The sequence below is a fragment of the Bubalus bubalis genome, chromosome 4, assembly GCF_019923935.1.
Source record: "Bubalus bubalis isolate 160015118507 breed Murrah chromosome 4, NDDB_SH_1, whole genome shotgun sequence".
NCBI lineage: Eukaryota > Metazoa > Chordata > Mammalia > Artiodactyla > Bovidae > Bubalus > Bubalus bubalis.
The window spans coordinates 78,432,494-78,451,541 of record NC_059160.1 but is presented as its reverse complement, the minus strand read 5'-3'; the positions used below and the strand labels follow the sequence as shown (position 1 = coordinate 78,451,541).

The 19,048-nt window shown below is 35.7% G+C and overlaps 1 protein-coding gene across 18 annotated transcripts in view; it reads left to right on the top strand.

Annotated features, from left to right (window-relative positions):
• The window catches only part of KIF21A (kinesin family member 21A), a 188,382-nt gene that overhangs the window by 101,060 nt on the left and 68,274 nt on the right, over window positions 1-19,048 (top strand). For all 18 annotated transcript variants that reach the window (XM_044941631.2, XM_044941630.2, XM_044941628.2 and 15 more), the window contains exons 2-7: window positions 10,459-10,681; window positions 10,812-10,994; window positions 12,612-12,761; window positions 13,901-14,035; window positions 14,505-14,672; window positions 16,493-16,608. In XM_044941631.2, the coding sequence (XP_044797566.2) occupies window positions 10,459-10,681; window positions 10,812-10,994; window positions 12,612-12,761; window positions 13,901-14,035; window positions 14,505-14,672; window positions 16,493-16,608 (975 nt within the window). The remainder of the gene's footprint in view (window positions 1-10,458; window positions 10,682-10,811; window positions 10,995-12,611; window positions 12,762-13,900; window positions 14,036-14,504; window positions 14,673-16,492; window positions 16,609-19,048) is intronic.

Below are 19,048 nucleotides of genomic sequence, written 5' to 3'. Positions count from 1 at the left end.
ACTTCTTTTGTCTTTTAGCCTTCCTATTAGCTTTATGTTTGCCTTTACCATTAGATTTTTCCTTTCATAACTGCTTTGTTTCTAGTTGTGACTTTTTCTACTTAGAGATGTTTCTTCAATATTTCTTATAAGACCAGTTTATTGTTAACACAGTCTTACATTTTTGCTTGTCTGTAAAATCTTTATCTTCTTCAATTTTGGATGATAATCTTGTCAGGTAGAATATTCTTATAATCTTGGTTGTATGTTTTTTTCTTTCATCACTTTGAATATATTGGGCCATTCTCTCCTGGCCTGAAAAATTTCTGCTGAAAATTCAAGTATCATATAGGAATTTCCTTGTTTATAATGAGTTGCTTTTTCTTATTGTTTTGCAGATTCTCTGTTTATCTTTAATTTTTGCCATTTACTTGTATCTTGGTGTGGACTTCTTTGGGTCCATCATGTTTAGGACTCTGTGCTTCCTGGACCTGAATGTACGTTTCTTTCCCCAAGTCAGGAAAGTTTTCACCTATTATTTCTTCAAATAGAAATTTTCTACCCCTTTTTCTTTCTTCTCCTTCTGGGACCTTAATAATGCAAATGTTAGTATTCTTGAAGCTGTCACAGAGGTTCCTTAAAGTGCCCCTCATTTTTAAAGTCCCCCTTTTTACCCTTTTAGCTTTGCTAACTTTCACTACTGTGTCTTCAAGATTGCTGATCTGGTGTGTGTGTGTGTGTGTGTTTTAAGAATCAAATGGGAGACATTTCTTTCCCTACATTACAGCTTATTTTCAATATGTAATATAATAGATTTAATAAGGAACCTCTAGCATAACCACACTTAATGACATTCTTGACCCAGTGATTTTCTCAAAAAATAGGCAAAGAATTTAAATATTGTCCAATTTGGAAACTACTTGGTATGCCAAGGTCATGTAATATACTATTGTTTCCCACTAGTGTATTTTTCACTTCAGTTATTATATTCATCAGCTCTGATTGCTTCTTTTTTATATTTTCTAACTCTTTGCTGAAATTCTCACTGTGATCATCTGTTTCACCTTTTCTTCTCTCTAGTTCAGTGATCATCTTTATGATCATTATCTTGAACTCTTTCTCAGGTAGATTGCTTATCTCTATTTTGTTTAGTTCTTTGTCTGAGATCCTATCCTGTTCCTTCATTTTAACATATTCCTCTGCCTCCTCATTTTTTTCTATTTTCTGTAAGTTTTTTTCTGTGTATTAAGCAGGTTGGTTATGTTGCCTGAGCTAAGAGTAGTATATGTACTATGCTTTAAGTATTTTAATTGAAAATCAGAGAAGGCAATGGCACCCCACTCCAGTACTCTTGCCTGGAAAATCCCATGGACGGAGGAGCTTGGTAGGCTGCAGTCCATGGGGTCGCGAAGAGTCAGACACGACTGAGCGACTTCACTTTCACCTTTCACTTTCATGCATTGGAGAAGGAAATGGCAACCCACTCCAGTGTTCTTGCCTGGAGAATCCCAGGGATGGCAGAGCCTGGCGGGCTGCCATCTATGGGGTCACACAGAGTCAGACACGACTGAAGTGACTTAGTTAGCAGCATGTGTCTGAGCATATATTTTGGTGTTCCTAAGTAAGAAAAAAACTTGAGTCAGCTGGACCGCAGAGAGATGAGGCAATAGGATACATAGCTAATCATACAGGTTAGGATAAGATTTCAGAGCAATTTAAAAAAGTGATTCATCATTAATATATTAAAAAGTATGTTCTTCTCACCATCTCTGTTATTCACAGAAGTGTATACTTCCTGATCCCTGGTACACACTGTTGTTCTTTATTGTTCTTAGGCTTTTTTCAAAATTAATCTCTTTAGTGGAATTACTGAGGTGTCGTCTTTCGTGAACGTCTTGAAGAAATATGTTTCTTCCCATCAACCATCATTGTAATTAAAGATCCACTTAGGGGAAGATTTTTGTGGATTTGTGTTACTTATGATTAAGGCACTGCCTGTTCTTTTAGGAAAATAAGTCAGCAAGGCCACAAATGTTATAGCAAGTTCCTCTTGTGTGTCAGAATGTCTCTTCTAGAATAGAAGGTAGAGGGTTAAAGTAGTGAAAATTCTTGGTGGTGTCTACTAACTGGAATGAACTAGGTGAGAATCAAACAAGGGACAAAAAGTTCAGTCCCTTAGTTGTGGTGACAGCATGCCCTAATGCCCTAACTTTTAAGAAATAGAATGGAGGAAATTAGTAGCATATAATTCACATTAAGGTACCACATTGAATACTAATAAGTATTGTTCACTAATAATGATCATCTACTGAGCAATGAGATTTAAAAAAAGGCAAAAGATCTGTTCAGGGAACAGATTTATTGGTGTCCTGTAAGAAGAACGAAGGTGTTCACAAGGTGCCAAATGGGCTAGTTACAGATAGCTGCAAGTAAAAGAGCCACACAAAATAGGAATCAGGTCAGATTATTGGTAAACTAGACAACTACCAAAATCACATGGGGATGAGATCAGAATAACTCAAGCAAAAAAAGAAGGGACAGTTTATAAAGACATTGAGGTAATGGAAAATTCTGTCATGATTATGAAACAGTAGATTAAGGACCATGGCGTTTTGTAAGAGGACAAGAGATTAGCAATGGCCTATGGCAAAAAGCATGACATTTTGTGTTTTATTCCTTTTCTATTTGTAGGGAAAAATGAAAATAACTTGACCCACATGCTGCAACTAAGATCCAATGCTGCCAAATAAATAAAATAAAAAATTTAAAAAGACCTGTACAGAGTCTGGGATTTTATCCTATTTACAAGTAAACAAGCTAGTCTTTTCACTGCTTCATATGTCATGGCAGACAATAAGAGGATTCCTGAGTTGGAGACAAAGAATTTTTATTATTCACAACATGCTAAGCATCATGACTTTCCTAGTGATTGGAACTGATTCCCCATCCCTGAACCCCTAATCCAAAAGAGGCAATGCAGGATGGATGCTGTGCAAACAGTGGGATATCAAGGAACAGCAACCTCTCATCACAAGGAAAAAACATATATTTCTATTTCTTTAATATGTGTATCTTTAGTACCTATAATGAGATGATGAAAGTTCACTGAACCATTGTGGTAAACATTTCATGGTATATGTAAGTCAAATCATTATACTGTATACCTTAAATTTATATACAATGTATGTGTTCAGTGTGTCCAACTCTTTGCAACTCCATGTACTGTAGCCCACCAGGCTCCTCTGTCCATGGGATTTTCCAGGCAAGGCTACTGGAGTGGGTTGCCATTTCCTCCTCCAGGGGCTCTTCCCAACCTAGGGATTGAACTGGCATCTTTTGCATCTCCTGCATTGACAGGCAGATTCTTTACCATTAGCACCACCTGGAAACTCTCAGATACAATGCTGTATATCAGTTACCGTGCTTCCCAGGTGGCACTAGTGGTAAAGAACCTGCCTACCAATGCAGAAGGCATAAGAGAAACAGGTTCAATCCCTGGGAGAAAGGCATGGCAACCCCTTCCAGTATTCATGCCTGGAGAATCCCATGGACAGAGGAGCTTGGCTGGCTGCAGTCCATAAGGTCGCAAAGAGTTGGACACAACTGAAGCAACTTGCATGTCAATTGTATCTCAATGAAATAGGAAGGAAAAGAAACACTGAACTTGGGAATTCACTGTTTTTATTATTTATTCATTGTTTCCATTGTTTTGCTGAAGCAAGCCAACTCTTTGTCAGGAGGAAGACATTATCCCTAAAGGTTGCTTGCTGCAAATGCAACCTTGACAAGTGATCCATGAGAAGAGCTGCTAGGATTTTGCATTCTTGGCATATTGAGCAAGAATTTTCAGGGATTTAAGAGGGAGGGGACATATGTATACTTATGACTGATTTATGTTGTTGTATGGAGAAACCAGCACAACATTGTAAAGCAACTATCCCTCAATTAAAAATTAAAAAAAAAGAATGTGTAGATATGCTAAGGTCTCATGATAGGATGCTTCTTCCAAGAATATGTTGTAGAATTAGACCTTAAATATTACTGGGCTTCCCTGGTGGCTCAGATGGTAAAGAATCTGCCTGCAATGTGGGAGACCCAGGTTTGATCCCTGGATCAGAAAGATCCAGTGGAGAAAGGAGAGGCTACCCACTCCATTATTCTTGCCTGGAGAATGCAGTGGGCAGAGAAGCCTGGCAGGCTACAATCCATGTGGCCACAAAAAATCAAATGTGACTGAGCCCATTGTGTGCAATTCTGCCAAATATGCTTGTCTTATTTTTCGGTCTTATCTAAGACATCTTGAACTAGTCCTCTTAGCTTATTTGATAAATCCAGTTATGATTATTATTTGGGCAGAGAACAGAAAACAAGGCCCAATTTAAGGAAACTTACTGGTCTTATTCTCAGATTCTCTTCTAGTCTTCACTAGATACTGCCACTGCAAAGAGCCATCATAATGTTTTTATGAAGGAAGTTCTTTTTCCCTATGGCCATAGTAGTAATTGCTATAAAAACTGGAGAGAATAATAGGAACTATAAAGAATATGGAATGAGTAATGTGACTAATGGTGGATATAAGGTGTGGCAGAAGAAAATGGTTGTTTGTTGATACCTTTTAAAGTCAGCATTTTGCTTTTCATAAGGGAATAATTAAAGTAGAACTTGAAGTTAGAACTTCAGGAGTATTAAATACAGGCTCCTATATTCATCTTATAGATTAGAAAATTTTTTTTTTTTTAGTCAAAAGGATTTTATTATACAATTGTGAAGCTGATTATAAAATTCACAGCCAACTGCAAAATTCTAATAACAGCCAACACATATTCTTAAAAGAGAAAAATAATAAGAAATTGTACTACTAGATAACAGGATTTATTATGGAATCAAATAGATAGCCCAGAAATGGATCCATATGTAACTGGACACTTGATTTATTCCACTGCAGATTAATGGAGAAATGACTGACTTTTCTATAAATAGATCTAAGATATTTACTATCCTTAAGAGAAAAAAAAGGATTTCCTTATATCATACCAAGAACCAAAGAAATAAATGTGAAAGACAAAAATATAAAACTTTTAAAAGATAATATATAACAACATCTTTCTGATCTTAGAATCATAATACTTGAAGAAATTTAAATATTAAAGAGAATAGAGATTTTTACTGAGTTAAAAATTACCCCTGTCAATCAAAAATTATATAAAGACACTGAAAGACAAAAGAGATACTTGGAGAACATATATGCCATAAATATAGTACTATCAAAATATTTGCCACTAGAATATATAATATATATTTATATAATAAAATTTTTAATAAATAAGAGAAAGGCAAACAACCTGAAAGAAAAATGAAAACATAACATGAAAAATGGTTGTAGAAATTAAAATACAAATGTCTTAAACTTAAAGATAACTGTTCAACTACATACATAAATTTGTTAAATGTTAAACTCAAGATCAAGTTTCTAGTAACAGAGTAGAGTGATGGGGAAAAAGTTAAGTTACTGTGATAATCACATGCCCAGTATTGAAATATTCCTCCCCTGTAACTAGAACAGTTTATAGGAGTCAGTCAATCAACATTTGTTAAATTAATTTTATGATTGAATAAGATATATTCTCAGTTCTCAAATAATTCATTTGCTAGTGATCAATAAGAATTCAATATGATATCTGTTATTCTAAAATCTCTTCCCAGTTGGCTCAGTGGTAAAGAACTTGCCTGCCGATGCAGGAGACACGGGGGATACAGGTTCAATCCCTGGGTTGGGAAGATGCCCTGGAGAAGGGAACAGCGGCCCACTCCAGTATTCTTGCCTGGAGAATCCCAAGGACAGAGGAGCCTGGCAGGCTACAGCCCATGGGGTCGCAAAGAGAGACGACTGAAGCGATTTGGCACATTCTAAAATCTTGTATAAACTGCATAGATTAATTCAAGTTTGGGAGGAAGGGGAAAGCTTTATAAATGTACTGATATTTGAGTTAGGTCTTAAAGAATTGCAAAAAAGTTGCTATGCGGAGACATAGAAGTCCAGCGTTCTTGGTAGAGAGAAAAGCATGTAGGTTGGCACAGTGACTGAAAGTATGTAGTTAGTTGATCAAAAAATGATCAGTGGCTTGATGTAGTTGAGTAGTGTAACTAGATTTGAGAGTGGGATTGTAGGCAGAATTCAGATTAGGAAAATCTTAGAATAGATACCATGCTAAAGTATTGGGACACTTTGGTGGCAGGCAAAACACTGATATTTTAAGGCAACTTGGTATATGAGATACAAGAGGAAAAGATAAGTTCAGAAGGAATGTCACAAAAGCCAACTGCTAAGAAATGTGTTTGTAGAGGAGCAGAAAATGCCACCCCATTATATGCCAATTTGACATAAGAATTGTTTTGGGCTGAAGGCAATGAAAAGAAACAGATATTTGCCAAAAAGCAGGACCTAGCTTTTAAAAGATTTTCTCCCTCTGCTCTGCTCCAGGGACAGAAGTTAATTACCAGAGACTGCACCAAAGTATCCTACATAATAAAGTTTACTTAATTAGCCTTTATCTTACACTAGCTCCTACACATATTTATATGCTGACAGTTTGTTGTACAAGAAACTCAAAGTCCTTTTCCTTTTGGTTAAGATGCTATATAAATTCAAGTTGCAACCACTCTTTGATTTACTCATAACTGAATATTTCCATGTATAGGCATGATACAAAAGTTAATAAACTTGTTTGTTTTTATGTTGTTAATCTGTCTTGTCAAAAAGGTCCCAGTTAGGAGAATCTAGAAGGGTAGAGGAAAAAGATTTTTTCTTCCCTACTGGTTGTGAATAGGATCAAATGTGTCAGGTAAGATGAAGACTAAAAAGGATCCATTGTATTTGGAAATAAAAAGGTCATTGGTGCCTTCTGTCTAAGCAGTTTAAATAGAGTGTGAGAACAGAAACTAAAAAGCTGCTGTTAGCTGATGGAAAGATTCAGAACATGGATACATTTGTTCATGTCCTTTTATCTTAAAACAAAATAATTGACAGCTTGTATCATATTTTGTTTCAAACCTTCAACCTTCAAAAACTAGTTATAACAAAGTACATTTATTTCAGTATGGCTCTTCACCGATTTTCCCCTCTCAGATCCCACCCTATTGGTCAATAGCCCACAAAAGATAAAATGTTCCATACCTCATGCTAAGAAACAGGGCATATTCTCTAGTGAAACTGTCACTATTTTCCATAATGGCCCCACCTTGCCTATATTCATGTCCACTGTAACATTTCAAAAAAATCCATCTCTATTAGCAAACTAATTTTAGATAGAACCCACATTGTTGTTGGTTTTTTAAATAGTGCTGTGGAGTATTAAAATATCTTAAATATTTATGACATAAGTTTTATGCATAATTGTTTTTCTTTAAGAAGCAGTTTCAAATATCAATATATCTAGCTGTTTGATTATAAACATTTAAAAAAGCCTGCAAGGCTTTTTATTATTTCTTAGTGTTGGGATTAGATAAGCATATTTAATGTTATTTTTATATAAAAAAACTAAGAAAGAAGGTATTTCAAAACATATAAAGTAATAAATATCAGATTTTAGTTTTAGTCTTATTTTTCCCAGAAGGGTGGTATATTTTGTCTATATATAACATCAAATTATAGCTTCTAAATGGAAGGTTGTTGCCATGTACATTTCAGACTCTACATTATTAAAGTAGGTTAATTGGTTTGGGTTAAGACTATCTGAGAATTCCTGACTTGAGTATAAATTTAGGGATTTGGAAAGTTTATAATCTGAATTTTCAAAAGGAAATTGAGAGGGTGAATATATCTCTGAACTTTGAAGTGTAGTCAGCTTCCAATTACCTGCTTGTGCCAGAGACCTTCCCCTTATAGATCGGAATTTCTCAGACTGCTGGAAGCTGCCATTGCCTGTTTTGGGTTGAAAAGGGTTCCACCCGTCTTTTTGGTTTTTAAAGTCACTCTCCCCACCCATGCAGATGGTATGATTGCATATTATCCATCTTTCAAATGCACTCCTCCTTGCCATTAGCAAGGATAATAAGCAGGTGAGTAGAGGTTAGGTAAATTCTGGGTGACACTGGCATTCTAAAATTGGCTGTAGTGTTTGCAATTCAAATAGTGCTTATTCTTTATGTTGAAACTAAATTAAAAGTATTTTAATAGCCAAATAAGATGGCCTGTGGTCATAGTCATTTACTTAAAATTAATGAGGCACTGATTTCAAACAGTAGCCTAGTGCTGATTTTCATTTAGATGTTTTTATGTTTATCTGTTATATTACATGGAGATTATTAAATTTCACAGTGCAGCTATAAATCAGTGAGAGAGCAGAATTTGGGGATAAATGGGGTAGCTCTCAGGAGACACAGCCTCGGCTCAGATATGACTTTATGGTGGAATGCAGAATTAGGTGAGTGCTTCTGAAAGAAGTGAAATCTAAACAGAGATTGCAAACAAGATGTTCAGGCTGGAAAAGGAGTTGGGAATTGAAAAGGAAGAATGTCCAGGAGAGAAAATCATATTTGAAAGCATAGATGCTAGAAGGAGCATAATTTGTTAGTGAAACTAGCTAAAAATAAACCGTCACCACAATTACCATCACTAACCAAACTAACCAAAGTCCTTTGATGGGAAGATTAACCATGGCAAGAGGAGACTGCAGAGTGACTTAAGGGTATATTAGAGGGTCTTGGCTGGATGGCATCACCAACTCGATGGACATGAGTTTGAGTGAACTCTGGGAGCTGGTGATGGACATGGAGGCCTGGCGTGCTGTGATTCATGGGGTCGCAAAGAGTCGGACACGACTGAGCGACTGAACTGAAATGAGAGGGTCTTTGGGCTTCCTAGATGGGGCTAGTGGTAAAAAAAAAAAAAAAAAAAAAAAAACCCGCCTGCAAATGCAGGAGACATAAGAGATGTGGGTTCGATCCTTGGGTCTGGAAGATCCCCTGGAGGAGGACATGGCATCCCACTCCATTATTCTTGCCTGGAGAATCCTATGGACAGAGTAGCCTGGTGTGCTGTAGTCCACACGGTTGCAAAGAGTCGGACACAACTGAAGCAACTTAGCACGCACACAAAGAGTTTTAGGCAAGGCAGTGATCAACCATATTTTACAAATATCATATCAACTTCATATTTTACAAATATATCAACTTCATATTTTATAAATATCGGTACCAATCTGTGGAACAGATTGATAGGGGGCAAAATTTGACACAGGATCTCTGGTGAGAAGACTTTTGCAATAATCCAAGTAAGAGATAATGGTGGCTTGATTAGGTGAGGAAGGGAAGAAAATGGGTGAGCTATTTCTGAGATAATTAATAGTTCTTAGAGATAGGTTAGATAGATAGAATAGGGAGTAATTGAAGTTGACTCTTCCAACTGGCTAACAGACAGGATGGTGATTCTTCCAAGGAGGATGGTGGATTTGTTTTTCTCCTCTTGACTCTCCTGAGGAGGATTGTATTTATCATTTTTATTCCCATGAATGGATGGAGTGTGACAGGAAAAGGGGAGTTTGGAAAAAGGGAATATTAACTTTGAGAAAGACAACTCATCATGAAAATGTGGAACCAGAAAGTCAAAGCTGCTTACTACAATGTAAGCTGTAATAAGTTTTTATAGTCTATTTTTATAGTCCATGGATATAGTTTCTTGTAAGAAACATTTGTTTTATTTCTTATAATATAATTTTATAATAGTATATAAATATTATTAGTCAGTGTTCTTCAGACAAATAATGTTAGATCTGAAGGGAATCTTGAAGATGATAGTTTCTGTCAACTGGTGAGGAAATTGGAGCTCAAAGAGAAGACCACATGAGTGGTCACCTATAGAGTGAGAGTTAGACTGCGAAGAAAGCTGAGTGCCGAAGAATTGATGCTTTTGAACTGTGGTGTTGGAGAAGACTCTTGAGAGTCCCTTGGACTGCAAGGAGATCCAACCAGTCCATTCTGAAGGAGATCAGCCCTGGGATTTCTTTGGAGGGAATGATGCTGAAGCTGAAACTCCAGTACTTTGGGCACCTCGTGCGAAGAGTTGACTCATTGAAAAAGACTCTGATGCTGGGAGGGATTGGGGGCAGGAGGAGAAGGGGACAATGGAGGATGAGATGGCTGGATGGCATCACTGACTTGATGGACGTGAGTCTGAGTGAACTCCGGGAGTTGGTGATGGACAGGGAGGCCTGGCGTGCTGTGATTCATGGGGTCGCAAAGAGTCAGACATGACTGAGTGACTGAACTGAACTGATTCTTAGTCATGATTTTTTTGGATTAAGTAACTCATATTGAAATTAACTCAGTATTATTTAAGTTAAACTTTTCAGCTCAAGGTGTAAATACTAGATTACATTTGTGATTTAAAAAGATTTGGCTAGGATTTTCAAAATCCTACTTCTTCAGTTTTTTTCCGTTTATTGTATCTTATTTTATTTCTTCCTGTTTTTTACCTCACAGAATAAGACCACAGCTTGCCAAAGAAAGGATTGAAGGATGCCATATTTGTACATCTGTAACACCTGGAGAACCTCAAGTCTTCCTAGGCAAAGATAAAGCTTTCACTTTTGATTATGTGTTTGACATTGACTCCCAGCAAGAGCAGATCTACACTCAATGCATAGAAAAACTAATTGAGGGCTGTTTTGAAGGATATAATGCTACAGTTTTTGCCTATGGACAAGTAAGTATCAAATTATTTTCATAGAAGCTGTAACTTTTCAGAAGTGTTAGCTCAGTTCCACTTTCATTTTTGTTGCTTGGGATTAAGTTATTAAGATCTAGCATCCATTTTTCTCCATTCTTTTATTCAGACTGGAGCTGGCAAAACATACACAATGGGAACAGGATTTGATGTTAACATCATTGAGGAAGAACAGGGTATTATTTCTCGTGCTGTTAAACATCTTTTCAAGAATATTGAAGAAAAAAAACACACTTCCATTAAAAATGGACTTCCTCCTCCAGATTTTAAAGTGAATGCCCAGTTCTTAGAGGTAATGGTTTAACTGTGTCATTAGTTTCCTTTAAATCTTATTCTTAAGACCATAGCCCTATGACTTTATAGTCCAGCTTCCATTTTAGTGCTTGGCGTATGGTATCCAATAAATGTTGTTTGAGTAAATTAACATAGGCACAAATAACAAGAGATAATAGGTAATAAGTATTCCTTATTTACTGGCATTTAAGATTATAGATATTTGACCAGCATCCATAGAGTAAAACAATTAATATTGTTTATTTCAGATTTTTTTTTCTTTTCTGAGAATTACTTTTGTAATGTAGTTAGGTTCACAAAGTGCTGGGAATTCAGTAACTAAGACCAAAAGAGAGGGAGAGAATATGAGGAAAATACAACTGATGCTGCAACACTAGTCTGGCTGCAAAAGCTGGTATTACTACACGGATATGCAGATATTTTAATGAAGTATCTAAAGATTAGGGCAGGTTTGGATTAATTTAGGACTCCAGTACTCTTGCCTGGAAAATCCCATGGACAGAGGAGCCTGGTAGGCCACAGTCCATGGGGTCGCTAAGAGTCGGACACGACTGAGCGACTTCACTTTCACTTTTCACTTTCATGCATTGAAGGAGGAAATGGCAACCCACTCCCGTGTTCTTGCCTAGAGAATCCCAGGGACGGCAGGGCCTGGTGGACTGCTGTCTATGGGGTCACAGAGAGTCGGACATGACTGAAGCGACTTAACAGCAGCAGGCTGGTAGGAAGGTCATGCTAGTAAGAAGACATTTAAGATTTGAGCAGTATTGCAATTGCGTGGACAGTGCCATTACAATTCTGTATGCTTGGGCCAACTAGCGTTCTAGTCTGATTGTAGTCTACATCACCTAAGCAAATCATTTTGACAAATGATGAAACATTTTATTCAGCATTATATAGCACAAAATAGAAAACAATTCAAATTAACATCAGTTATCTTACTGCTAGTTTTAATGGACATTCCAATTTAATAAAAACCAAGAAGAATATAATTATGTGTTTCTACCAGAAGAAAGGTAACTAATGATGGAAAAAGATAGGAAACAGTGTTCTTTTATCTTCCCTTTCACCCTGTAAGTGTTATTAGGTATTGTGACTTTAAGCATATTGATAGGAAAATTGGTGTATACATCCTCATAAAGTGGTAGCACAATCTCATCAGAGTCTATTGATATATTGCTCATCTTGCAAAAATACTAAGTATTAATTTTTAGATACATTAAGAAGGGCTGTAGGGCCAAAGAAAATATACTTTTAGTTCAAACACTAAAAATTCTTAAAACCTTCCCTAAACTTTCAAGCTTAGGATTTGTCTACATTTGATACATATTTTTTTATAATTTACTTGTATTTATAAATATTTATCTCTTGCAGAGGGCTAGTGGATCATTTTATCTAGTCCTTAACTCATTAGTCATAATTAAGTCTTTTACTCTTCTTACCCTTCTAAAGAAATCTGGCATTTATTTTTATTTGTGGTCATTTTTATGTGTTATTTTGAATAAATATGTCATTTAGAAGAACTTTTAAGGTATATTTCAAAGATAACATGCAATATGTGTTATTACAGCCATGAGGCAATTTTGGCTAACGTTAAACTTACTTCTTTTGATAGCTATATAATGAAGAGGTTCTTGACTTATTTGATACTACTCGTGATATTGATGCAAAAACTAAAAAATCAAATATAAGGATTCATGAAGATTCAGCTGGAGGAATTTATACTGTGGGCGTCACAACACGTACAGTGAATACAGAATCCGAGGTGACATTTATGTTATAGTTAAAATAGAGCATGTTTGCGGGAATTCCCTGGTGGTGCAAGGGTTAGGGCTCTGCACTCCCAATGCAGAAGGCATGGGTTCCATCCCTGCAAGCTTTGAGGCACAGCTAAAGGAAAAAATTAGAGCACATTTGGCTTTATTTAACAGCTTTGCTGCTCACCATATGAAATTTGTATCCTAAAGAGTAGCATTGAGGTAAAATTTTATCTTCATCATTTTTTCCAGGATTTTATTATTAAAAATGTCACAGTTGTGATAAAGTCAGTGCATTTATCATAACAACTAAAGAATGTAAAGCATTGTATGTATAGTTTTCTTTCACACCTAGAAAAAGAGGGTTAGATAATTTAAAGTGAAGGATGAGACCACAGTCCTTTGTGCTTTTTGCTATAACACATGGAGGCTGTGGGGCTTCCCTGGTGGCTCAGTGGTAAAGAATCTACCTGCAATGCAAGAGATGCGGATTCAGTCCCTGGGTTGGGAAGATCCCCTGGAGAAGGAAATGGCAACCAGCTCCAGTATTCTTGTTTGGGAAATTCCGTGGACAGAGGAGCAGCCTGGCAGGCTACAGTTCATGGTCGCAGAAGAGTCAGACATGACAGTGACTAAACAACAACATCATGTAGTCCTGTATTATGGCTCCTAAAGAGAGACTGTTAAGAAAACTTACACTGGGGAGTTCTGTGGCAGTCCAGTGTTTCGGACTCAGTGCTTTCGGTACCTTGGCCCTGAGTTCACTTCCTGGTGGGGAACAAAGATCTGCAAGTCACATGGAGTGTTCAAAAAGAAAAAAAGTTACAAATAAGAAAATACAGAAGAGCCTGAGTAATTCCAGTTATTGCTTAGTTTGTTCCAAAGTGTTCTATTGTAATAGTTTTGATAGAAGCTGCAGACATCCGCAAATGGCAAACAATGGAATCTCAGTGTTTTCTCCTATTTACAAAAACAAACACTATTATACTTTCTGGTCAAAAAGTGCCTGTAAATAAAATAATAGAGCAGTCTACCTCTTGTACATCTTTTAATATGATGAATTTTAGCCAGTAGCTCAGACTTATGATTATGTAGATTTAGTTTAAGTATTGTTCAAGTAAAACCCCTCTTTCTTTCCCTTTTCTAGATGATGCAGTGTTTGAAGCTGGGTGCTTTATCTCGGACAACTGCTAGTACCCAAATGAATGTTCAGAGCTCTCGTTCACATGCCATTTTTACCATTCACTTGTGTCAAACCAGAATGTGTCCCCAAATAGATTCTGTGAGTTAGTTCTAATGTCTTAAAATTTCAGATTTCATTTCTATAAAATCACATGAGTATTAAGAGAATATTTGTGTCAAATTTAGTTTGTTTAATCATTCCTTTTCCTAATGAGATGTCCCTGGATTTATTTAAGCTAAAGCTGGCCAGCCATATAAAATTTTGAAATTAAAAATTGACTGTATGTCTGCAGTAGCCAGAAAGTATGGTGATGGATTAGTTACTTGAGACCCTTCGTTTTTGAGGGCTCTATGCTACAAATTTCTCTTCAATATAAGCAAAGCCTCAGTTGATAGCTCTCTTTGATCGAACTTTGTCTAAGCTTCTAGTTGCAACAGGCATTTTTGTGCTTATATTTATTTGACTACAGGCCTATACTTGGCTATATGAATAATGAAGGCAAGATGGGGTTGAAGGATATTTAGTGTCACATTAATAAGGTATTTTCAATTATTTTCCTCAATTACAGGAAAGTGCAACTGATAATAAAGTGATTTCTGAATCATCACAGATGAATGAATTTGAAACTCTGACTGCAAAGTTCCATTTTGTTGATCTGGCAGGTTCAGAAAGACTAAAGCGTACTGGAGCTACAGGCGAGAGAGCAAAAGAAGGCATTTCCATCAACTGTGGACTTGTAAGACTAAGACTTTGTGCTGGGAATATATCAGAGTTATTTTATTATCCTTTTCCATTTTATAATATATAATACCCAAGTGAAATCCTTCATACACTGAGCCGAGAAATGAAAGTTACTGTAAACTTATAGTAATGCATTGAATTTTGATGTCAGGCTGTCAACTTTTTTCTCCTTTTCACATTGTAAGTTTTCTTCAAGTGTGAAAAATTAATTGGATTAAGTTTTATGATGTGTGTATAAGATATGTATATATATAATAGAAATGATTTTTAAATTCTCAAATTTAAAAATATACTCAATATTAAATATTATATGGGATGACCTTTAAAGTAGTTTTATGCTAAGATTTTTATGACAGACTTTATTTTGGAAATTATAATAACATGTTATTTAATAACAATTATTTCAAAATGATAACTTTTCTCATTTTAGGAATTAACTTTAAAACCCTGTTTTTGATTGATTGGAAAACATCTTGTGTTGGAGTTAGCCTAAAGTTTCTATTATCTGAAAGAAAATGTTTTGAACCAAATTTTTATGTAATCTTTTTTCTTATTGATTTCATTATAAAAGTGGTTCTTTGTTCCTGCTTAAAAGTAATGGCATTGTAAATTTCTGTGATGCTGACAGCATCAGAACAGGTGTTTTCTGCTTTGCCTCTCTCCCTTTCTTCCTAGAGCAGGGAATCCAAGCATATGGTCCTTTTTTTTGGTCATTGCCCAATATTTGCTGTTACATGATTATAACTCTTCTGTGGGGGAATTATCAACTGAGACTGATTAGAGAGAGCCAGTCTTCCCAACCATGCATCCTGATGCTTCTACCATACGGTTGAATATTGTGGTCAGAGGAGTGAGTGAGCAGGATCCTGGACTTTGTGTATTGTTTTGAATTTCTTAAGATATAAAATCATGGTATGGTATTTACATTTGTGCTATTTGGAAAAGACAAAAGCCATTGCTCAGTTTTCTTGTTCAGGCTATTGAAACATGTTCAGACGTGTGGTAGAGGTTCAGTGTGACCAGTGGCTAAAATTGCAGACTGTAGAAAAGGGGAACTAAGACACAGTGTGATGCTGATGCACTCTCTGCAGCATCCATTGGCTCTAACAAAAATATAGTTATAGGCGAGTATGGCAAGCATTTAGGAAAACGCTTAGGCTGTAGGTGCTAGTTCAGTGACTAGGAAAAGTAGAAGTGGGTGGCAGGAGGAGGGACTAAAGAGTTCTACAATTTGATTTAATTTCTTAAATATTGGATGCTTAGTACATAGATTCATTGAATTTCTAAGTGCTGCTGTACTTAATAATACTTTATTCAGAGATACCATACTGATATGTTTATTGTGGTTAAAAGAAATTTTGTTTTCATATAAGGAAGCTATAGTACCAGAAACTTCCATGAAATTGTTAAACTAGCAATTTATTTCTTCATTGAGCTGAAGAGAAGAATTTGCAACATGAATTGGCAGTTTTGTAAGAGACACTTCATGATGCTCTGATAATTCTAAGAATGGTTTAGAAGTCATCAATCTTACAACTTTCCTATTTCTAAAGAAATTCTCTTCAGATGTTTTAGTATTTGTGAGTTATAGATATTTATATAGCACTAAATTTTGATTGGTGTCAGTTTTTTAGTAGTTATATAGAAAGCTTCAAGTTTACTTCTTATTTCAAAATACAAATATAAAGTAAAACCAAACAGAAGTGGTCTCAATTCTGCCATGTCTTCGTATTATTTTCTATAAGATTTCATTATTTTTAAATGTTATAATTAGTACATTTTTATCATTTTCCTCTCTCTCTTTCTACCTTTTAGTTGGCACTTGGCAATGTAATAAGTGCATTGGGAGACAAGAGCAAGAGGGCCACTCATGTTCCCTATAGAGATTCTAAGCTGACAAGACTACTACAGGATTCTCTTGGGGGCAATAGGTATGTAGAAGTGTTTATCCTCCATATTCCTGGATTTCAATTGTTCATTATTTTTAAAATGTTTGAAAAGTGATTTATAAGAATTGTTTATTATCAAATAAATTAATGAGGAACCAATAATTATTAAGTGCGTCGAGTGCATGAGTGCTTTTGCATGTCATTTCACATATTTCTTGTAACATCTCTTGAGGTAGGTATTGTTATTCCTATTTTATAGATAAGAAAATTCAGAGAGATTAAGTAATTTATTCTTAATTTATTCAGTAATTTATTCAGTCACTTGGCACATGAAATCCTTGGCATACATTCTCTCTACTATACAGAGTTTCAGTTTTGAGTGCTTGGCACATACTTGATGCTTAGAAAAATTTTGTTGAAAAATGCTATCTTCTATGAAATTAAAAAAATAAGTTAAATATTATTAATGTTTTTACAAGTCTCCTAAAAATTGAACATTTTTTTACATTTTTAGAAAACTTTAAAAATATTAATTGAATGAAATAATTGAATGAAATATAGGGTGTTTGCTGGTTATTAACTTTTCCAGAATCGCTGATATTCCTCGTCTTCTGTACTTTGCATCATCCTGATACATTTCATTAGCTAAATGTATTCTTTGGTAATGCATTCCTCTTATAAACATCAGCATGTTGGCTTTAAAAGTGAAAACATTTTTTGCATTTAAATTCAGTCTTCGCATAGTTCAACATTACATACAAACTGATCCTGTAAAACAATCCAGTAATTAAATTTGTTGATTTTCTCTTTGAACAACTATTATTCAAAGAATTTTGATAATGTTGAATTTATTTGGGCTGAGGTTGGGTGGATTTGGAAATAATGTTTTGTTTTATAGAATTTAACAGTATCCTTTTTATATTGCTTGTTTTGTAATATTGGCATTGTCTTGACTCATCTGTCTTCTAGCATATCCTTTGTATTGCTTTCATTTGTCCATATTTCTTCTGTTCTATATTTTCATTCGACTTTCAATATCAATCTGAATCTTACTGTAACTGGACAAAAATTTTTGTTTTTTAAGCCAAATATAAATTATTAAAGTTTGCGAAATTGTAACCTTTTACTGTGTTTATTTCTTTACTTTATAGTATAGCTTTGTTTTGTAACAAAGAAGAGATAGTAAACATCTTCCCCTTACCAGTGTCAATACTTTTGAATACTTCAGTACTTCTGAGAGTTTGCTTGCCCTGTAATAAACTAAGATATTTGCACTAAGGATTTTGAATTCCTCTTGAGGTTTATCTAAGCTACAGCTAAAGAATCTCAGATGTTCCTCACCCATTTCCTAGGTAAAGTAAAGTGAAGTCGCTCAGTCGTGTCTGACTCTTTGTGACCCCACGGACTGTAGCTTACCAGGCTCCTCCATCCATGGGATTTTCCAGGCGAGAATACTGGAGAGGGTTGGCATTTTCTTCTCCAGAGGATCTTCCCGACCCAGGGATCGAACCCAGGTCTCCTGCATTGTAGGCAGACACTTTATCATCTGAGCCAACTGTGTGGGTGGTAACTCCTTTCTTCTAATCCCATTCTCCCCTGTTCATGAAATTCTCCAGGCAAGAATAATGGAGTGGGTAGCCGTTCCCTTCTCTAGGGGATCTTCCCAACCCAGGGATTGAATCCAGGTCTCCTAGATTGCAGGCAGATTCTTGACCATCTGACCACCAGGGAAGCCCAATCCCATTGCAGGCCAGCCTGGGTAAATTACATCCTTAATTGTTAGTATATAAGTGCCTGTTACACCAGTGACTTCCCTGGTGGCTCAGATGGTAAAGCGTATCTGGAGAAGGAAATGGCAACCCACTCCAGGACTATTGCCTGGAAAATCGCATGGACAGAGGAGCCTGGTAGGCTACAGTCCATGGGGTTGCAAAGAGTTGGACACGACTGAGCGACTTCACTATCACTAAGTGCCTATTAGAATTTCCACGTCTGATTCATTGACAGAAATTTCTTAGCCATAAGGATTTTATTATCCTCTTCTTTGATTGATAAAGCAATTCATCATGACTGTAAAATAATCTTTCACATTTTTCCTGTGTAATCTAACCAGAAATTCTGGAACTTTGACCACTCAATCACAAATGGTATTTCATATTGTGAAACATATGGGTATACTAAGTACTTTTCTTCAGCAGGTGATAGAATTTTGTGTGAAATATTTTGCTAAGAAAAAGATCAGGATGCAAGTTATTAAAAAAAAAATTTAAATCCTGAAATATTAAGCACATAATGAAAGCAATGGGTTTTGAATTTCAACATTTCATAGGTAGATTAAATTTTAGAATTTATTCTGTGTATATTGCTTCAAAATTTTTTTGTAAAGAGATGAGAAATAAATGTATGCACTTTTGCTTTCTCAAGGTATTAGGTGTCAAAAAGGGACAATATAAAAAAATCTTTTTCCTTAAGGTAGCATTGA